General features: G+C 35.5%; 1 protein-coding gene across 1 annotated transcript in view; it reads right to left on the bottom strand.

Annotated features, from left to right (window-relative positions):
* The window catches only part of LOC118187605 (tyrosine-protein phosphatase 69D-like), a 393,140-nt gene that overhangs the window by 213,993 nt on the left and 155,380 nt on the right, over window positions 1-23,767 (bottom strand). The window contains exons 2-3 of the mRNA XM_035357863.2: window positions 21,203-21,499; window positions 2,661-2,893 (exon numbers count right to left, since the gene is read on the bottom strand). Of these exons, the coding sequence (XP_035213754.2) occupies window positions 2,661-2,893; window positions 21,203-21,499 (530 nt within the window). The remainder of the gene's footprint in view (window positions 1-2,660; window positions 2,894-21,202; window positions 21,500-23,767) is intronic.

Here is a 23,767-nt window from a genome sequence, read left to right as displayed (position 1 = left end):
AATTTGATGCTCAAGCCAATCGAAAAATTGCGCTTGGAAAATGCATCCTTTTGGCGTACTTGCTTCTAAAGTAAATAAAACTACTATTTAGGGAACTTTTGAGAAAAAGAAATACTTTTAAAGAATGGCATTTTTAAAGAAATTATTTCTTTCATCTTTCTGAGGTATTTAAAATGTAAACTTCTATTTTTTTTTGCTTCTGTAGCATAAAAAAGGACACCGGTAGCTAAAATATTCTTTTCTGTAGCCACTTCGCTGCAGATTTAAAATATTCAATCAATTGGATTGTCTCAAGGTCACGAGGAATATCCGATACAACTTATCATGCTAAAGTTTAACAATTTTTTCCTCATTTTTCGTAAACTCCGTTTGGCAACTCGAAAATAATTTTATTTCTTTTTAGAAATAACTCGTTTATAATGGGAGCTGAAATAGTTTCGCTTTGAGACAGCATTCCGATTCATTTGCTAGATTTTTTTTTTTTTGGTGGAAAATGCAACAAAAACCTTTTTTTTTTTTTTTTTTTTTTTTTTTTTTTTTTTTTTTTTTAATGATGGCATGAAATATTCCTTTTTCCAGTTTTCGTGCAATGGAGGTAATTAAATTTTCCGCCATTTTTTTTCTTTCCTCTCCGAAGGTTTAGAAATCCCTGAATGGCCACTTTTTGTGTTACATCCTCTTTTTTGTCCCGTTTGATTCAGTTGGAAATAAATGGCTGTAAGGATTAGGCAATTTGGTTCATTATTTCAGTTTTTCAAGAGGCCGTAAAATGATTTAGCCATTGTTTGGAAGATAGCTTCAGATTTTTGTTCGTCGTTTCATATATGAAGGGCACAGAAGCTGCGAAAGCAAAATATTGAAGTTCTACAACAGTTAGCTTTATAACATAAATGTTTAATAACTCTGATTCTGAATTAGGTGCTTAAAAATACGGCAAATATTCATAAATTCTTTTTTATTGTTCATCTCAGATGTAAATCTCCATTTCACCCTTCGGTGTGAACATCATTGATGAGCGGGGTACATACAGCCCGAGGTCAAATTTCTGCTAATATGCCATTTGTAATTATATATAGAACGTAATTAAATTTCCCTCCTTGCGTACTATCAGGTCCTCAGTTTTTTATGTCATCTTACAAATCCTTGAAGTAATCCCACAGACGCCGCCCGGACGGTATAGTGGTTAGGGGAGTATATTGAGTACTGAAGTTCTTTGGTTTGAAACCAGAAGAAGACATGGATGTTTGTAAATGTACAGTGTCTTTGCTGCATGGAGGTACTCTAAATATATGGCGAGCCGAAAGAAGACCTGTCGTGTGATTGGTGATAGGGAAAAGGGGTTCGAGATTCGCGAACGAACCCGCTCAAAATTGGGGTGGAAATAGAAGTCTAACTCCTTGAAGCTCTGGCAACAATTCTTCCATGAAATTCATGGAAAAGACAACAACAGTCCCACAGAAAGATGTCTAGGGGTGTTAGTCGAGATGGCCACGAGCCGTTTTATCTAATCTATTCCTCCGAGAAACTAGTGCAAGGTAAATGCAAGCTTTATGAATGACTGCATTATGTACAGCAAACCTCATTTCACTACCAATTTACAATTTGAGTTGTAAGGTATATTTTAATTTTATAACAGTTATTTTAATTTTAAAGTTCCTATCAATTTTTGTTTCCACTTACAACTCCGTACCAGAATGAGGTTTTAGAATCGCATTGAATGTAAATGAGTTAGAAGACGTGTTTAAGGAAGGTTCAACTTCCTTCGAGAGGGAGCTTGGAATTCTTCGTAGCGCGTGTTTGCCTTCGGGTTGAGTCTCTCTTGAAGCTGTTACGCTCGGCCGTGTATCATGTGCCTTTTGATAGTCGTTAGTTTAATTGAGGGTCAGTTACGGTAGATACTTGTGTTTAGCTTCGGCTAAGTCTCATTTAGATAAGTTAAGTTTAGTTCTTATTTCTTATTCTTAGTTACAGCCCGAATGGAGGCTTTGTTGCAAGCCGGAGAAAGAAGCCCACTGTTATTCTTATTTGAGTGAAATAAAGGGTAGTTAACCCTTCTTCAGTCTACATCTTTTTGAACTCAGCAATAAGTCGCTAAACTGTTCACTAGGTTCCTCGACGTTCATCTTGTACAAAAAGAGTGAAGAACCCTACAAAAATATTAAAACGTTTAGTTCAAACACTCTATATTTAACGAAACCTGATATATGTAATAACAATTATATTCAGTGAAATAAGTCAGCTTGAGTACAGTGACACTGGCGTATGGTGCACGGCACAACCGCTTACTAACGAACGTTGTGCTGCACCATCTCAATCGCGATACAGTTCCTGCAGGAGACAGCAGTCATGCTTCTTATGTATTATTAAATATGTCCTAACTCACAGAGGGTAAGGCACAAAATAGATTACCTTGCAAATTAATTATGTTTTATCATTGGGCTATGAAACTTATAACAAAATATCGAAACTTGGATAACTGAAGAAGATTCGTAAATGATGATCCAAAATGCATACCCGGCTTTCGCGTAAGGCTATTATTATCTCAAGATTTTACTTGTTTGCGCACTATGTGCATTTCCCAGAAAATATATTAGAAATTCCCTATAAAATACGCAATTAGGAACTTAAAAGTCTAAGGCAAAAATATAATTTTTTTTTACCTGGAATGAGTAGCATTCCCCGGGCTCCAGACCAACGAAGATGAAGATGTAGTTTTGCCTTTCAGACGGTAAGACTGGTAGAGTCTCATTGGCCACGATCTTCTGCTGTTGGCTAAGAGTTACTACGTAGTGACTAATGTCAGCCCCATTGTCGTGGCTGGGACGACGCCAGCCAAACAGAAGAGTCTCGTTGGTTGAAGCCATCATCTGAACCCACGTGATCTTCGGTGGAACTGTAAGAACAGCGATATGATGCAGACATTAATCTTAAAAGAATTTTATGTTATCAGTCAAATACAGCTCTGTCCTGTTTCTAATAAACAAAACTTTGATCGCAGAAACGTAAACGTAAAAGTTAATTGGGGAAAAAGATCCCAACATTCGTAAACGACAAATATAGGTACGAATTTTTCTACAAAATAAGACATAATCTGTTTGGACAATTAAACATAAACACTTTTTAAGAAGAAGCGTTCTTCTGGTTAATGTAATGGGAAGCTATGCACATAAAAACAGCAGATTATACCATTTTTAAATACTGTCACATGCATTGCATGTCTTCTTAATGGCAGTATTTCTGCAGAATATGTCCCCTTCTGGGTTTTAGTTGTCACACTACTGCCTTCTTTTGTCTTATAAAAATCAGTCTTCTGCATTCGCGTTTTTCCATCAAATAAAAATTATTTTTATCGATATGTATCAGATGAATGTTGTTCCATCAGCGCTGAGACGAGAAGTAATGATATTTCCTAATTACACTTCGGAATTTTTCCGATGTTAAGAGATAACTTGAGATATCGACTGAAATTTCAACCACAACTGGCGAAATTACTTTTCTTCTTTTGGCAATCTAGACGAGGCCTATTATGTGCCATTCGCAGACACCGGTCGATAAGGATGTTTTATTTGGATAAATCAAGGCGAAAAGACGAGATGAAGTAAGTTCTTATTTCAAAAATTATACTATTTGTTGGCAACACCGAAAAGATTAATTAATAATATGCAATAAAATATAGGTAATAAAATTTAAAGAAAAATTGCATATAATCAGATGATCTATATTCATTGATTCATATTTGGAAATGTAGAATCTTCAGCTAAGCTTTGATGATAGTAAACGAATTTATTTCCACTCATTTCTTCAATTATACTTTCAAAATTTTGTTTCAAAATTCTATGCCAAAATAACATATAACTCAGGAGGAGTTGCAATTATAAATGCTCGCATCATCTCTCTCTCTCTCTATATATAAAGTGTATTCGGGAGTAATGCAGTCACTACTGTAGCTATCGTCACCAAACTTTCTACAATTTTTTGGGGGTCCTGGGAAAGATCGAAGTCCACTCCTCCCCTAAAAAAGCTAATATCAGAGATATTAATTAAAAACTCTGAAAACGCTGATTTCCCCCCTAATTTTTCCGAGCGGCAACAGTCTCGCGCGTTACAGATAAAAATCTGCTTTATTTCGCGAAGTGTTGCCACTGCTCGTTTTCAAATCGTAGAGTTTGTTAATCAAATATTGGTAAGTTTTACAAAATCTACACATCTAAAGAAGAATGTCTGTTTGTTTTTTTGCGTTTTTGATTTCTGATCAATTATGATAAATTTTTTGCCACGTTTAATCGACTGAAATTAAATATAGGTGAAATATTGGATGGAATTTCAGCTTTTATGCCCATTTGATTAGAAAGACGAAAATCATTAAAAACTGCATCCGAGCGAGGTTGTATCAGGGTTATACAAAGCAAAATTCACTTAAAAAGACAGACAGTAGGTACGCACTCCTACTTCTTTCAGCTGGCATTACAATGAGAACTACTGCTCAGTTAAAAGTGCGCTTGTAGATGATTGTCTTTGTTAATTTTCAGGTAAGAGACTAAAGAACAGAAAAATATTTGTTATACTAGGTAGGGTGATGCTATTCAACATCCTTAAACGTGACAAGTAGGCAGTTTTATAAATAGGTCTTGACAACTGGTGAAATAGGGAAAGAAACACTGCTAACGCCAGGTTAGGATTGTGGCAAAAATGTGGCAAAAAGTTTATCTTTGGGGGAAAGTTTATCTTTGGCATATAAACGAAGCAAGTATTTAAGTTTTTCAGAAACTTGAAGTCGGTAAACGATTATAGTAACAAAAACTTTCGAAAGGTAAATGGCCAGAGAGTTGTCAATGAAAGCTTAGGTAAATCTTCGGAAAAAATGTGCTTATCAACGAAAACAAATTTAATTACAAGTGATAATTTGTCTAAGACGAAGGTTTATTACATTATATTCAAAATAGCTGCAAATAAAAGATGAGCATTTCTTTATTTAAAGCCTTTTTCCTATGAGAATGTCTTTTTTAAAAAATTCTTTTCGTCTTTCCTTGTTTTGGATATTTTGGTTTTCTTTTTAAGTCTAGAAATGTCAGCATTATTAAATTTCTACCCACCATATATTTCCCACTTTTTTATCGAAGTTTTTTTTAACCTTTTATATCAAGCATTTTTATGAGAAAGCTGCTTTCCTCAGCATCTTCCCTTAATTCATTTTTTAAATTTAATTTTATTTTTTGAAGACTAGTATGTCTGAGATCGCACTTTACGGTATTTTATACCCAAGGGTGCATTTACATTTATATATATGGCCTTTTCTTAAGCCTGTTTATGTTTTTCTAGGTGATAGCAAAGCGATAAAATGTTCTTAACATAACCTCTTCTGTTCAAAAAGGAAACGCGAATAGATTTACGAATTGGAGGAAACTCGTTTATTGCTTTTTAATTGAATTTTAATCTTGCTGTGCAAGGCAAACTATTCAGATCCCAGGTGGGAAATCAAGAAAACAAACTGAATACGAAATGTAAAGCTTTCGTTCCAAAAGAAAACATGTATAAAAAGGGAAAGTTTTTCTTTAAGGATTTAATGGCATTTCAAGAATAAAAATGGAAAATAAGAAAATAATTGTAAAACAGTTACCGTTGCAGGCTCTAAGTCGTACTAATTAGAAATTAAGATGCAGTGTCTTTTTTATTCTCAGCTTTCTGAAGCACATTACTCATTTCAGAAGTGTACAAATTAATTTAATATAAAAGATGGAAAACGCATGAGTTCATATTAGAACAGGTACTGCATTCATGCTTTGAAATTTGGGAAAGTCTACACCAGAATTTGGGTTTACAAATAATCTCTTAAACGTACCAGTTTCCCATAAAAGTGTTTTTAATGTATGCCATATTTTATACACACTAGCTGTCCAAAAGTATCCGGACACAGCTCTAAAGAAGAGAATCTGGCAGGTGACGTTATTTGATGCGTAACCGAAAGCTATTAAAGTCTTGGTAATGGATTTTCAGGTCACATCTATGCCTTTGTGAGGCAGAGTGTAAGTCACAGAAGCTTTGGGACTTTGATCGTGCACGTACAGTGGGATGCCATCTTTGTGGGAAATCGGGGAAAACCACCTTAGATGCCACCTTTGTGGGAAATCGTGGAAAACCACCTTTGATGCCACCTTTGTGGGAAATTCCAACTTCGTGGAATTTCGAACATTCTACAGAAGCCACAATCCACTGTAATTATGTGGCCGAGGCAGTGAAACCGCACAAAAGCGAAGTAGCAGGCCGAAAAAAAAAATTAGAGAACGTAACCGTAGAACATCGAAACGGGTAGTCAGGCGAAATCGCAAGTCCTCGTTGGTTGAAATAACACAGGAGTTCCAGAGATCATCAGGTGTTAGTGATAGCTGCTGCTATCACTCTTATCGATTACTGCTATCACTGGACTGTTTATCGATTGTTAAAAAACCTGGATTCCGTGGTCTTGCAGTCGCTCACAAGCCGAATATCACTCCTCAAAGTACGAAGCATTGACTGCAATGGTGCAAAGCTCACACCATTGGATAATGGATAATGGACATGTTGAAAAGTAATTTTTGGAGTGATGAACCTCGCTTTATAATCTGGCAGTCCGATGGATGCGTCTGGCTATGACGGATGCCCGGCAAACGCTTCTTAACTGACTGCATTGTGCCGAATGTAAAGTTTGTTGGTGTCAACATCATGGTTCTTATGTTCCGTTTAAGGCTATTACACCTTTAGTTGCCGCCCAGCCCGTATAGTGGTTAGCGTCGCTGACTGCCATGTCGAAGGGCCCGGGTTCGAATCCCGTAGAAGGCATGGATGTTTGCAAATGTACAGAGTCCGTACGGTACGGGTACATTCTAAATATGCGGCGAGTCGAAACTCTTATCGTGAGGTTGGTAGTAGGGAAAGAGGGGTGGGGGACCCTCGGACTCGTCCCCTTCTCTGTGCTGGTCCTCAAAACTGGAGGCGGAACTCAGCTAAATCGCAATGTCACCTGTAAGGTGCTCATGGCTGTTGCCAACGGCAGGCGTAAACTTGCGCTCCTTTCAACGAGGAATTTCGGGGGCTTGGGCTGACTATTGGTCAGACAAGTGGGCATTAGCAACAACAACCTTTGGGGCGAATTAGAACGCAGATTACGTAGCCAGCCAAATCGACCATTCCCACAGCCAACACTCACTTCACCTGTGATGGACAGCTGTCAGTTTCTACGGTCTACCACCAGTTTTTGGTAGTTTCCATTTATCAAAAACTAGTGGTAAGTCTCCCCAGACGTGTGAAGACTGTCATCGATGCAGAAGGGATACCGACATGACATTTAATATATGCCTCAGGACTCTTCGAGACCGTACCACTGGGTGTCTGGATACATTTAGCTACACAATGTTCCCAATATATATTCGTCATATGGTACCCACCGCTAGTTAAAACCAATTCTGTTCCACTAGTATTTGAGTTTAGTAAGCGTCTTGTTTTAATACACGACGATTTCTATATTAGAGATCATGATATCAGTTTTAAGCTTTTCGAGTAAAAACCAGCTAAGAACTAACTGAATAATTAGTGTTAGAATAATAATTAAAAATCGATGTGGACACCACACGACTTCTTTGTTACGGCATCTCTTTGTTACGGCAACTTAAAACATCTCCATTGAAAATTGTAAAATATAGAAAATTCTAAGACACCTGACATACACTGGTGTGCAAAAATTAAGGACGAGACGGTTTTTTTCAATATAACTTTGTACAAAAGCTTTCCAAATCAACACATTTAATACCGTAAGATCCCCAATACGTAAGGACATGAGTAATGCGACGAATTATTGGAATAACTTTGAGTAGTAAGTAAAGTTTTGGGAGTAAAACTTTATATTAACTATATTATCTCCTGGATACTTTTAGGTTTATAAAGTTTTACTACTTAAAATTTATTCCAACAATTCATTGCATTAATTAAATTTAGATTAATTAAATTAAATTTCCTTAGAGATGATATATATATATATATATATATATATATATATATATAAATAACTTTTCTACTAATAAATTATTGATTTATTACTTGGCAGCTTTAGCGCAAGTATTCGGCTTTTTAAATTAATCATAATTAAATTTAAATAATTAATAACTCAAAATTAATTAATTTTAAATTGCACATAATGTTTTTTTATATATAAGTTTGGTGTTACCGATTGCAAGGAGAAAAGGAGGTACAGAATCCTTCAACGTACTGCGGCTAATCGTTTTTAATTATTCCTGTAATTGCATTTGAAAGCTTTTACAATACCCTGGTTGTTATTGTTGTTGTTGACCCCCCTAATTTTGATGGAGAGCACATCGGGGAGGACGGGTCCCCTACCAACAACCTCTTGAGAGGACTTTCGGCTCGCTACATATTTAGAGTGTTCCCATGCCACACGGACACTCTACATTTACAAACATCCATGCCTTCTCCGAGATTCGAACTCGGGCCCTTCGGCAACGGCAGTCCATGTAGTATGAATGTTTCTCGCATTGTGAAAAAACGACGGTGACTAGAGTGATTAAATTTTGAATAACGCCGTGCTCCACCGCAACATGTGCATCTGGAAGTCCAAATTTTGAAATTCGAATTTTATATTTCATACTTTGTAAAACTTTAGCGAATTTTCGAATTAAAAAACTCAACGATTTCATAGCGAGCGATAGCTACACTGTAAGGAGAGAGGAAAAACCGTTATCTCCAGCGAGAGATTGTCTATCAAAAATTCTAAAGAGAGACGTTTTAAAAATATTTTGTGATTTTGCTGTGGAATCGAATTTATGCGGCGTAACCGCCAAGAACGCGATATATCTAATAAATAAATAAAACACACAAAACGTTAATATAGACAAAGTGCCAACAATTAACTGTAAAACTGTCGGGGATTCTAAACATATGCTGCTATGTTGCTTTTAAACTTTTCGCAATTTTGTTGTTGAATTGTATAGGACATAAACTCAAAGAAAATCATGCTTAATAATAAAGCTAAGAAGGCAGAATGAAATGGTTTAACAGGAGTGAGTGCAGCTGCAGACTAGCAGACTGCGAGCTCAGGGAGATCTTAAAAAACCTTAACAAACCCTTCTGGGACACTGTTAAAATATGAACTCTTTCGGATTTTTTTTTTTTTTTTAAATACATTTGTTTTCTGAACTCAAGTTGAATGGCTGACAGGTTGCCGATTAGCATGCATTTGTTTTGGTTTCTAGAAATCTGAACGTAATAAGCAGCTGATTTAATAGCCAGAGAGTTTTATAAGCGGCGAGTATTGCAATATCAGTTTGAGGTTAATCCATAACTTTACTGCCGTCTTCTTTCTGGTCTAAGATGCCGTTCAAAATATTATATGATTAGTAAGTGATATGGTTGGTTGGTTGGTGTCGTGTCATTTCAGAAGTCAAGTGGATCTATACGTGGGAATCACTGACTGCTTTCGCCAGTTCCTCAATCTTTTCTCTAAACAGCTCTACCTGGAAAGGAAACTCCCCCAACCTTTGCAGAGCTGTAAGAATTGCCGGACAGGTGAAGATGTGTTGTGGAGAAGCTCCGTTTCGGGGCAGTTCCTACAAGTTCTATGTGATCTCGTACCATCTTCATTAATTTCCATTCCTCTAAAATAGTGGTTTCTCAATCTAGTAATGGTCTTTGCAATTTCTCTGTTTGCATCAATCTCGCATATCTGATTGTCTTTCTTCTGATTGTCTTTTCTTAATTCTATATCTGGCAATGGCATCTTCAAGAGTGACGGGGATTCAATTGTTGAGATTTCCTCTCTTTTTAGCCTGTTCATTGGCTGCTTCGTTTCCATCGTGTTCAGTTATCCATTGCTTGATGCATGTTCTTCCCATCCGGTTGATTCTTTCTAGGTCTTGGTATATATCCTCGGTGAGTCTTGAATGTCTACGCAGTATTGCCTCTAGACAGCCTTAGAGTCACAGTAAATTACAAGTCCGCTGGCCTTTATGTTTATCATTGTCGATGTAAATTCTCAGGGCCTCCTGGTTTCTCTTAATTAACATGTGAAGTTGGAAGCGATGTTGCCTGCTCCAAGGCTTTGGAATATAGTTGCCCCATTCGGTCGAGTGATGTGAATACCGGATCCACCCTGTTGAAGAGTCTTATCTAATGAAGCATCTGTGTAAATTTTCACCAAATTAGCTCCCAAAAAGGACTCAATTGTTCGAGTACATTTTGCCTTGAATAACAGCTTCAGTTACCTTTTATATACAATGCTCCACCAGACTGATATATGATTAGCATATAAACTATATGAGTATATAAATAATATGATTAGTATATATTATTAGTTTAAAATATTATATGATTAGTATATAAACGTTTTTCAATATTATTAGATGTAGTTTACTTAGTTAAAAAAATTTCTGAAAGTGCATTAATGAAAAAACAATGAGAATCTTGGTGAATAAATTTTAAAAACTGAGTGTAGTAAATGAGCTTGAAAGAGAGCACTTAATGAATAGATTATTTGAAGCGATTTCTAAAAGAAAAACTGCTTTTGCACTTTGTTTGTATGACGAACGCAAAATAAAAAACCGTTGTTATGATGTCTGAAAAAGAAGGCTGAGTGAGGAAATTTAAGATCCCTGAAGGTTAGAGAAAAAATGTTAATATATATATTCATGTAAATGGATAGCGAATTAACTTGAGATGAATAAAAATTAAAAGTAAACACTGTAAGACGGATGAACTTAAAAATGTACCAGAAAATTGTGTAAGATATAGGATATGTTGAAATGGAATTTTATAATATAAAAGAGGTAGTGTAGCTAAAAGAATAGTGTACTAATTAATATAGTAATTATTTTAACAACTTTTGTTTGATTTTGTTTTGAAAAATTAAGTACCTGACCACTTAACACCTGATTACCTAAAAAGACTGAAATTTAAATATAATTAATTCTTAAGGAAAGCATTTTACAAAGCGTAATTGCAAATTAAATTTTTGTAAAAAACATTTAATTTTTTTTTCACTCAACAGTTGTATTTGGAATGATAATCTACACGCAAGTTCGAGTCACAAATTTCGAATAAAGTAATTCCTATGATGATTTGAATACAGTTAAATAAAATTTTGCACTGCATTAACTAATCAAATGAAAACTTTACCAGTCTGTAATAATAAAATATTTTTTTGTTAATTTTTACCTATACCTTCTGTTTTTCTGTCAGCCTTCAGCAGAACGAACTTTGGTTTAGTTTAAATAGCGAATTAATTTCTATTTGGGACAAAAGAGCTCTGATAACTCATCAGAAAGCAGGTTATTCCCCGGGCAGTCCAATTGTATACCGATCAGCTTTTCATGTGTGATATTTTGAATTTTATAGCATCTAGAAGTGGAGATAACTGCAGCTTAGTTGATCAGGCTTTCAAACTATTTATTACGTTATATATATTTAAGCATTTCTACTTTTAAAACCTAAAATATCCATGGTCAAGTTTTGCAAAATTTTACTTGCGTCAGTAGTAAGTAGTTTCAGTAAACTTCTAGTTGAGTTTCTCTGTGTATATGGAGTTTTGATTTCCCGTTAAATGGAAAGGTGAGAATGTAGAGAGGGCAAAAAAAGGCTAAAAAATACAATAATTTAATAGTTAAATAGCCTTAAGGATTATAAGATTTTTAGTCCAAAGGGATTTGAGTCCCGAAGGACTATTACTTTCGTTTTGACATTTTGCGTCGGACTCCTTTAAATGTCCTATAAAAGTAAGGCTTCCAGGATAAAATCATAATATAATATAGAAATCACCAAATTTAACGTGACCCTTATTTTCACTTTAACCAAGTGAAATTTCACCAGTTTCATAATGAGATTAAAATTTCCCAAATATAAATACAGGAACCGGGAGACAGCATTAAACATAAAATTTCGTTATTTGTACAAAATAATGTTTTCTTTTCTTTTCTTTTCTTTTCTTTTTTTTTTTTTTTTAAATTTGGCGTTGCAAAAACATAAATACTATAGTTATTTAAAAAAACTTCTGTAATTGTAAGTATAAGAGACTACGCCCAAAGATTGCGAAAATAAAGGCTGAGTAAGGGGGTGAGTATATCTATCTATATATGTATATATAATTGTGGTACCATCGATTGAAAAAAAAAAAAAAAAGAGTTGCACAACTAGGTGTTGTAGCAGTTACATATACGACAAATGTCAGCGTTCTACGGCTAATAGTTTTAAGTTATGAACGATAAATACACACAGACACGTACACACGTATACGCGTACAGACGTCAAGAAAAGTCCAGTTTTTCTTGAATCCGTTTCACAGTCCATTTTGCAAGAAAAAATTCTTTTTTCTTAATTAAGAACTCAAATAATAGAACAGAAGGTACCACGTGTGCTTACAAATCAGCCAGCATTTATGGCGTAAATTCAGAAATTGTAATTTTAAATTAAAAGTAAGTATAACTTATAGTTAGCCAAATATTACGCAGAAACATTTACATGCAAATTGGCTCAAACCGGCACCAGCATGACAGCACTAACTGAAAAATTACAGCAACGCCGTAGACAGGAATGCTATCGTAGAATATCAACTAGAAACGTGGCCTTCAACAGGCGAAATACGCTCTGACTTAAGCAGTCTCGAACCTTCACTTAAATACGCATGAGGTACAATTTGCATTCAGGCAGGAAAACAGAAGGGAAGAAGTGACAGTAAAGTTTCGGAACATAAAATAGCTGGTTAATTAAAATAAATACCTTACAACTTTCATATAGTTTTTTTTGTTGTTGTTGTCTTGTCCATATTACATGGAACAATGGTTGCCAAAGCCTACTCCAAAGCGAGTTTGGACTTCTATTTTCCACCCCCAATTTTGAGGGAGAGTACCCCGCGGGGGGATCCAGGATCTCCCATCCCTCTCCCGTTCATATCAGTCCACTCGAGAGGACTTTCGGCTCGCCGCATATTTAGAGTGCCGCTATGCTGCTCCAACATGCCGCATTTATAAACATCCATGACTTCACCGGGATTCGAACTTGGGCCCTTTGGTACTGTAGTAGGCTTCCCTAACTACTATACAGTCTAGGCGACTCATATAGTATTTGAAATTTTTAAATACTTCGTTATATATTTTTAATTTGAAATGCTTTAAAAAGATGAAAATATTAGAATTCTTTTCTAGTGCATGTTTAAAACCAGTATACTTATTTTTAAGTTTGAAAATATGTTATTTGATACGCATGCTTTTAATTTGTAGAGTAACTTTGATGTGGGAGACGGAAAATGGAGCAATGCCCTTGCCGGGAGTCGAACCTGGACATCTCAAATCTCCGCAGAGTGTGCTAACGTTACACCAAAAAGGCATGCAGAAGGAGGGAAGAAAACACCTTATATTCCCCCCTTTAAAAATGAGCAAAGCCATCGCCGAGACTCGAACCTGGACCTCTCGAATATACACCGAGTGTGCTACCGTTACATCACGGAGCGCAGAAAGGAAGGAGAAAATACCTTATAAACTTTACCAAAAGTTTTTAGCATTATGAAAAACAGAATACTCGCTTTATTTAAAACAATGTTATAGTAACATTATCTATATTATTTAAACATAATGCAACATGCCTGTAATTCAATTAAATAAATATTTACATTTTTTTAATTGTGTAATATAGTAAGGAAGGTTTTGCATAATCTAAGCAATTTTGACGTAGTTTAGCGTATGCTTAACACCAAAAAAACTCATAGCCGGTTCCAAAACCTTTTTTACAACTAAACGATATTTATTCCTTTTTCAAATTAGATATCTACTTACTTAAGCGCCTCATCAAATGCATAAAAATCGAGTGCGTGATAGATTACCTAACATAACCTGCGCATATTAAAGGGAAATGCGAAAAAATGTTAAGGAAAGTTTCATTTATTGCAATCACATCAGATAAACTATTCAGAACGAAAACCATGTCAAACAACGAAACAATTTAATTGCTTGTATATCTCAAACATCGTTCACTTTGAAGCATTTTTTTTCAGTATCGAGTGCTTTTGCTGTTACTTAAAACTAACATTTCGCTGTTTATCATTGACAAGACATCTGAATACGTTAACTGCCATTTTGCGGATGATCTTTTTTCGACCAACCACATTTCGTAATCCAGAAATTCGACAGATACTTAAAAATTTCCTAGAAAATACCACGACCTTCTTAACTTCAAGACGGTGGAATAATAAAAGAATTCTCGTTTCTGTCTTCGGAACGCCAGGGGTCGCCGATGGAAACGGATGGCCCCTTTATGGTCTCTAGTCCCGCCTTTGTCGTGTTTCACCTGGAATCGATCGACGCTCCACCCAGATTGTCGGAATTAAGGACGAGATTCAGTGAATGATTTGTCGGTCGAGGTCGGTTATTTCTCCACTTTGAATGGCAACGCTGTTCAACCAATAATGGAGGAAATGCAGTTTCGGGAAACTGCTGGAGGCATAGCATGGCGAGTCTGTGGCATTGCCTCGTTTATAGAGCGTCATCAAGGAGCGAAATAACACGAAAATAGAAATAAAAGCTAATGGGTTAACTTATCCGCAGAGAGGATCTGAGATGAATTACCAAGTTTCACTTTCTGATAAGATTTTGATGTCTTACTTAAACGTAAGATGTGAGAATAATCGAATTGTGCAGTTCGTTTAGTAAAACAGTTTGTGTACTGACTATATACTTTAGTATTAATTTTAAAATCTTATAATTATTAAGTAATGGTACTATTTTTGAAAAATACAACTGTTTATATGAGAAAAATTCCAATTTGTTGTTTTCAGAATCATATCTTAAGATTATGAAATTAAGCTGTTTTATTTATAACAGAACTCCATTGAATCAAATTTAGCGTAATCGAAATATCGCTTAAAAGTAACAGTAAAATAACTATGATTTGAATGATAAACACAGCTATTTCCAGGTTTTTTTAGATGGACATTTTCCATTTTGGGTCCAACATCACCCACGAGCAGCCAAACAATAAAACGATTGAATATATTTCGTTTGGGTTTCGTTCGGATCGTTGGATGGGAATTTTCGCGTTTTCCCCGTGTGTAACATGAATACGAAACAGTCACTTTCAGAGGGCCTCCACGAAGGCATCCTTCTCCTTAGCTAGACAAATCCTAGTGCGTACTGGAATAATCTCATAAAGCCAATCTATTTTAAAAATTAAATATATACTTTATAGGTGATTAGTATATGTTTTTAATAAAAAATAGTCTTTTTCTAATGTCTTCATCATGAATATGTAGATATATAACGTTACCCTATTAGTTTAAATGCATATTCATCTAATATCCTATAAAATTGTTTCGCTATTCCACCTTTGCCATGTCTATTGATATTCTCTACCGATAAACCATATTAAATTTTAGAGCAGCTCTTTTGGGCGATTCAGATTTTTTTTTGTTTTAGTTGTGTCTGTTTTAATACCGATAAAGAAATTTTCATAAATTCTATTTCTTTCATAATTTTTATTGCATTACTAAAAATTATATGCAATCAAATTTTTATTTTTTATCTATAGTGCTTTTTTAAAATTTTAATCTCAAATAGCAAAAGGAAAAAAAAATATTCAAAACGAAAACATTTTGACGCGAAACAAATTATCTCTGGTAAAAACATCGTGACTGAAAAAGAAAATTAGGCGAAAATGTAGGAATTCTAAAACTTCGAAGTAAGAAACATCGTAATAGAAAGGAAAACAAGGTGAAGATGGAGAATTCAAAAACTTCGAGGATTAAAACATCGGGGCAGAAACTAAAGCAACACTACATACGAGGCGTATTCGGAAACTAAGTACCGTTTTGGGAAAAAAAAATAGTAAAACAATTTTTTTGAATCCAATTTTATTTTTACATGAAAATACATGTCTTAAACTATTTTTCAACATAGTTTCCGCCAATGATCAAACACTTGTCACAGCGGGTGATCAGTTTTTGTATACCATCGTCAAAGAAACTTCCCGCCAGTTTCGATAACCACGACTCCACAACATTTTTCGTGTCATCGTCAGATCCAAAGCGCTTGCCACCAAGCTCGCGCTTCATGTGCAGGAACAAGTGATAGTCGGACGGCGCCAAGTCCGGTTGTACTGCGGGTGATCGAACTGCTCCCAATGAAACTGTCGAATTAACGATTGAGTGACACCAGCAGTATGGGGCCGAGCATTGTCATGGAGCAACACAATTCCTTTACTGAGCATTCCTCTTCGTTTGTTTTGAATGGCACGCCTTAGTTTTGTTAAAGTCTCACAATATCGTGCCGCATTAATGGTTTCACCTCTGGGAAGAAATTCAGTAAGCAAAACGCCTTTCCTATCCAAGAAGACAGTGCACATGATTTTTTGTGATGACATTGTCACTTTGAACTTTTGTTTTTTCGGAGAATGAGTGTGTCTCCACTCCATCGATTGTTGTTTCGATTCTGGTGTGAAATGACACACCCAAGTTTCATCATCTGTCACAATTTAGCTTAAAAAGTTTTCTCCCTCATCACTGTACCGCGTGAGAAATGTCAGGGCACTACCAAGTCGCTTTATTTTGTGAACATCGGTGAGCATTTTTGGAACATATCGGGAACACAGTTTGCTATAATTCAAGCGGTCAGACACAATTTCGAACAAAACAGTATGTGAAATTTGTGGAAATGCCTCTGAAAGAGTTTTCATTGTGAAGCGTCTGTTCTCATGAATTGCTTCATCAACTTTCCTTACCAAATCATCGGTGACAACAGAAGGCCGACCACTCCGAGCCTCGGCGTGGACATTTGTTCGACCTGCATTAAACATTCTTACCCTCTTTCTCACCATTCCATCACTTATCGCGTATTCACCGTAAACTTCTGTCACTTGACGATAAATTTCGACCGGTTTAACATTCCTCGAGCTCAAAAATTTAATCACGGCACGAATCTCACAGTCAGCGGGAGAACTAATTGTCTTAAACATTTTGAATGTGCACAGCAAACTGAAAACACAACATAGAGCAACCAAAATGGCGACAATTGAAAGTCAGTGAACAAGAAAGACTAGTGCGCATGCGAGGGACGCCTACCACAGCGCTGCGATGGCGCTAGAATGAAACGGTACTTAGTTTTCGAATACGCTACGTACATTTCTCAGTTTTAAAACATCGTCTGGCAAAATACGGTAAAGCATTCACCATATTATTCAGAATTTTTCGTTGACGATAGCATTTTCAGATTCTAAACCTTACAAATGAATACCAATTATTGTAATATGTAATAAGATTTATGAGTGCGAGGAAAACAGGGATTGGGTTTTAATCATAACAGTTTTAAAACTTACTAACAAATTTTAACTAAAAATTCAACAAGAAGACCTGAGTATTCAAAATCGAATTTATGATAGTAATTTATGGCTACATATAGCAGTTAATAGTGTTTGAAACTTAGGTAGTCATCTATTAATTATTATAACTGAATTCAATATTTTTCTAAAAATGTATTTGAAATTTTCATGAAAAAGGTATAGTACTAAGAAATTAGACAATAACAAGGGAAAAGCACTTTCGTTAGCCTTTAAAGAAATTATATTAGGTTTAGCTTGGTTTGTTTTATTTGTTTATGACCAAGCACTCGAGGGCTATCTGCTTAATGGGAGGGATGCCTTCGCGGAAGACGTTCTAAGGGAACTAGCTCCTGTATACATTACACATGGAAAAACCTCGAACAGGATTATGCAGCTAGCCCGATAGTGGGATTCGAACCTGGGACCGAACTATGACTGTTCAACGACATTTACCGCTCCGTCGCAACTGGGCCAAAATTGTATTAGGGTTTTGAAAGGGGGAAAATATAAGGTATTTTGTCCCTCCTTTCTGGATGCGTTCGTGGTGTAACGGCAGCACACTAAGCGGTATTCGAGAGGTCCATGTTCAGGTCCCGGCGAGGGCATTACTCATTTTTCATGTCCCCTGCTTCGAAATAACCGAATGTCTCTACAAGTTATAGTCATAAAGCTAAAGTATTTATCATTATTTTTCCGCAAGCAAGAGTACACGCGTTTCTAAATTGGACGAACTACTGAACGGAAATTAAGAAGAAACAGGAGTGTTTTATATTGCAAATCTAACTATTAGAAAAAGTACTGGCATTGTGGAAAGATACTGTAGGAAAAGTGTTTTTTAATACGAACACTTTATTTTCATTGCTACATTAACGCTGCAAAACCAATCCTCTGGGAATTTATGGGATACTTTGGTTTGTAAGCGTTTTCAGTTTCTATACCTTAAGCTACTGAGAAATACCAACATATTTGAATTAAAGCTTACTTTCTTCATTACGCATACATCCAGAGCAAAGTTATGAATTATCCCCATAATTTCTGATCCAGGCTTAGTATTTAAGATTATAATTAGTTTGGAAATACAAGCCATTAAAATTTGATTCCGTTTTTATACTCATGATTCCCAAGCTCCGAACAAATATAAAAAATTCTTATACCTCAACTAAATCATTAAAAGCAAGAGCTGTATCTGAAGTAAATGAAGAAATAATTGCTAACTAAAAAGGTAAATTAGCTTTAAAATTCGTAAACTCTAAATATATTTTGAAGAAACCCTAATTACATTAGGTTATTTTATACTACCAAGCATTTTGAGAAATCAAACATTTGCATTCGATACATAGTTGATTTAAACATTACATAGCACGCTAAATTACATTAAACTTAGTAAGGCTAAATTGATTTCACGATGGCCACGATCTCTTTTTAAAAATCTAGATTTTGGAGAAACCACCCAGAAGTGCAAAATAATAATAATAAAAAAAAAATTGAAAACTTTCAGATTTTACATTACGCACAAAGGGGATATTTTTTAACGTTTTGTTTGTTACCTTTATTTATTAAATTGCTCGTATACTTTTGCCCTTAAACCGTAAAATTCAGTTCAACAGCAATATCTCAAAGTAATTTAAAAAGAGCATATATTTTAAAATTTTCCATACACATTCTCGAGCGCTGGAGTTAAAAATGTTTTTCTTTTTCTTCCCCCCCCCCGTACAGTGCTGCCATTGCTCCCTTAGAAATCGTCGAGTTTGTTAATCAAAAATTGGTTAAAAGTTTACAAAATATGAACTAGATAATAAAACAAATTTCAAATTCGGGCTTTCAGATGTCCATATTCGAGTGGAGGACCAGGCTATTCAAAATTGGTGTCTCTAGGCACTGTTGTTTTTTTACAGCGTGAGAAACGTACATACATTCATGTAGATTCTTTATTATTTAATTTCTTTAAGTGTAATACAGAGCTCTAATATTGGGTGGCAAAAATTTGAAAAGTGAAACGCTTTTTATAATGATCAGCGCAAAATGCCAAAACGAAATTAATAACCCTTCTGGGCAAATTATACGTTTGGGCTAATAATAAGCAACCAACAAAAAGAACAGGAAACAAATAATTCGCTGAAGGAAAATTTCTAAAAAATTTTACTTACACATAAATACAAACATCATTAATAAATCACATAATTCTTTCTTAATTTTTATTTTCCCGGAATTTTTACTTCCTTTTAAGAAGCAAAAGAAATATTATAATGGCGAAAATTTTCGTTAATCATAATTCAACGAAAATATCCATTTTGACAGCTCTCGAATCCATTTAAACGATGATTTTCGTCACATCTGTACGTACGGACAGAATAAAAGTCTCTCTTTTCTAAAGCGTATTGTAAAATGGATTTAAAATCAATTCAGAAGAGTTTTTTGTGGAAATCTATGTGCTTACTAACATATATATGTATCTTGCATAACTCGAATAGCCTTAAAATGTTGAAATTTTGTGTGTGGGACTCCTATAACATGTACTTGTGCATTTCTTTTTGGTTGCAATCGGCCGCATCAAACATATATATATATATATATATTAAATAGATATATACCCACGCTGTTAGCCGACTCGGTGAGCTCAGTTTTTTTTTTACTCTGATATGTTGGTAAATTGTGAATTTTTTGTTTTGAATCCGTTTATGGATTTTATATCTTTAGTTAATCTGCATGCAACAGTTATAGAATTATCAAGAATTTAAAAGTTTAACCAGTGCTAAGCCTAACGAGGCCGCCATTTGTTTACATTTGAAGCTCTTAAGTAGGATAGTGAAGTGAGTTTGTGCACCAACCTCAGTATCATTTTGCCGAACGGGACCAAATATAATCGGAAAATCTGTCTTCCTGCCCGCTGCCCATTGCCTGTTTTTGAGTCTAAACTGCAATTTTAATTGTAAAAATAGTGGTATGTGGTGGCAGTATGTGGTGTTTTACATTTTTCTGCATTTTAAAAATTTTAATGACGATGCTTTGAGTTTCATGCGCTTTTGCCATGTCATGAAGGAAGTTCTGAATTAATTGAATGAGAAATATATCTCTAATGGAATTCGACGAAATAAGTTAAGTAAAATGCAGGAAAAAATTTGTATAATTTAACATGCCGCAAAAGGAATGTAATGTCCGATGTGGTATGAACATCAGATATTTTAATATGAAAGGGGAATAAAAGTGTATTGATGACTAAAAATTAACTCTTATTTAAAATCTAATGAAATGAATTTAAAAAAAATCTGATGTGTACACCACATGTCTTCCTTGTACGGAATATTCAATTATACGCATTTTTTCTTGCATTTCATTTAAACTTATTGGATTGGAAACCACAATAGATTAAATGCACTCTTTAAAATTCACTCTATTTGTTTACCATAGCCACACTCTGGCCCTAGTTTCGCCTAACAGTGTTAAATTTCATTCATTTTTTAACTCAGAATACACAAAATTTATATCATCTTAAGAATTATCTAATCGTTGCCACATGTTCTATTCAAATACTATAATAAATCTAGAACGATGTATAAAAGAAATTAAGCAAACCAAACAAAAAAAAAAAGTTTTATATGTAATACATTTTTATTGAAATTTGTAATTTTTTCGAGGGGGGGATAAAATTTTTGTGCAGAGTAAAATTCTGTGCAGTTTTTAAATTTAATGTTTGGTGTTTTCTTCAGGCATTTTTTTGACACATTAAAAAGCCAGACGTAGGCTGGCCGCATTGCGGCTAGTCTGTAACAAAAGTGCTGATAAGATTAGGAGAGTGCAAAATTATGCATCAATTCGTTTCCTAGCAAGAGTAAGAAAAAAAAATTAAGACTTTTTGCATAATTACCATCCGCAGGCATGGTAAGGTTTTTAGCTTCCCAGTTGCTGTGCCCCGCTTCGTTGACTGCTGCCAACTGGAATCCGTAGGTGACAGCAGGCGCCAGATACCGAACAGTATAGCTAGTAGCGTTGGCCGGTATTTTGTCGTCCATGTCCAGCCACTCTGTCCCACCCGTGCTGTAGTTCTTCATTTGCAGGTGGTATCGTTTGATTGGCAAGTTGCCCTTGTATTCCAGACTCCAGCGCAGGAGTGCAGTTCTGGAGTCCAGCGCTTCTACGGAGTCAACAGAAATCTCGGCCGGCTCTGAAAAACCGAAATATGTGATAAGTACTCATCTAATTACAGAATACCAAAAACTTAGTCTGAAACATTGATAGTGCTCTTTGGTAAAGCAGGCAATATGAGACATTACTTACATGTATGCACCGCAACACAAAACGTACATCTAAACCGTAATCTTGTAAGTATTAACGCAAATATTTCTGTAAAACTACATTATAAAAAAGTTCCTATAATATCTGGCTTAGTACGCGTTTCTATGAAACTGATGCAAATAATTCTACAATTCACGCAGTGCAACTTTTAAGATTATGATATACTGTTCATATGTGGCAACACAGAATTCCAATGTAAAATCTTTGGGGAAAATAAAAAGGAAGAAGAATAAGCACTCTTAAAAATAATCCGATTATTTCGAATTTTCGTTAGTTAATTTCTTAGTCCAGGTATTTAAATGATTAAATTTTCAAGGCCAATGAGTGTCAACTTCGTACATGGCGCGTGTTTCTTCTACGCAACAATTGCGGACGATTTATCTTTTCTCGTCATCGGTGGTGCAGTTCTCTGGAAACTACAACCAATAATGCCGTTACGAGTTGGCAACAGGACGACTTCAAACAAGATTGCATAGTATTGATACATGGAGCCGGCCAGTGATACCGAACAAAAGTACTTTGCAGGCAACCCGTTGCCTGCAAAGTACTCATTGGTGGAATCAAGGCTCAGGGAGGTGAATGTGCGAGGCACGATGTGGGACAGACCCGAACTGTCCCAACGGCATCATTGTACGCTATACAATTTGCATACAGCCATTTCCACACCATCCATAAACCTGCCACCGTCTCACGGCGCTTAGCTGAGGCAGGGTTGCCTTCACATATAGATCTTTAATATCACAACATCGACAGTTTCGTCTGGAGTGGTGTCGTAGTCGATTATTATGGCTGCCAGCCGATCGGTATCGCATAATGCTTAGCGATGAATCCCGCTTCAGGCTTGGAGCAGATGGACCATCAGGTCCGTGTGTGGAAAGCTCTGGACCGGTGGCCTAATCAGGCTTTCCTTTATAGAGGCATAGAGCCATTACCCCTGGTATGATGGTATTGGGTGGTATCTCTTACGACAGCAGATCGATCTTAGTCATCCTGTATACAACTTCAACATCTCAATGATATTTTGATGACATCCTACGGCTGTTCGCATGAACCTTCATGGCAGGCCATCCTTGAACCATTTTCCAATAGGAAAATGCTAAAACTCATACGGCTCGCATATCTTTGAATTATATTTAAGTTCCTAATGCGTTTTCGTGACCAGTAAGGTCACCAAACATTTCGCTAATGGAGTATGTATCGGATATGGTAGATCGACAGTTTCGGGCATCACAAAATGTTACAGATCTGGAGCATCAGTTGAGGAATATCTAGTAAAATGTATCGCAGGATGAGATTAGGAATCTTTGTCATTTCTTACCTCAACGATTACAAGCACGCATTGCCTCCAGGGGAATTCAACAATTACTGATTTTAACATTCAGTGTGCTAGCTACTGATGGATTTGAATTTTTTAATCATTTTATTACCTGTGTACGAGCTTTACGCATATCTAATTTCAATAAAAACAGTCACTTTCTTCATGGTTCTTCCACCCCAAAAGTGTGTATCTTCTTAAACTTCCTAAAATTTTTCTTTAAGTTAGAAGAACATTTTTCAAATTATGTAACAACATTTCTTTAAATTATGTCCAGTCCAATCCCCAGCCCATGGCCGTTGTTCACAAATAGTAAATTTCCTCTTCTAGAAAACATAAATAACAGCTTAGGCATTCTAGCAGGCTTGTTGTCCTCACAGGGGTGCAGAGGCAGAGAATGTAGCAGTCACTTAAAATGGTACTAATTAGTGGATATAGCTTGTAATCTTGCTGCTCAGCAATGGCAAGAAATTATCATCAAATTTATAGGGTGATCATAAATTCTTGAGGGCATTTCAATTAAAGACACAGGGAATAACCTAAAAGGAATTCACATTAATATCATATTATACAGTCAGTCAAGCAAAAATTATACACTTACCTTTTAACGTATGTGTTAAACGGTAAAACATTTTAATACAGAATGGGTTAGTGGTACAAACAACATCCCATACATAAAACTTGGAAATATTGTACGGGTGATAGTTTGATCTGCTCGATTTTCTGGTATATAGAAATATAGAATTTTTCTCACATAAGCCCATGGTTCCCCTTTGGCATTTTCTTTCTTGCAGCTGAAGAAAGTTCTACGTACGAAGAAAA

This window comes from Stegodyphus dumicola, chromosome 2 (genome assembly GCF_044657685.1).
Source record: "Stegodyphus dumicola isolate Sdum_Otavi_A_Nest chromosome 2, ASM4465768v1".
Lineage (NCBI taxonomy): Eukaryota > Metazoa > Arthropoda > Arachnida > Araneae > Eresidae > Stegodyphus > Stegodyphus dumicola.
The sequence above is the reverse complement of the archived record's forward strand: the minus strand, read 5'-3'. Positions and strand labels throughout refer to the sequence as shown.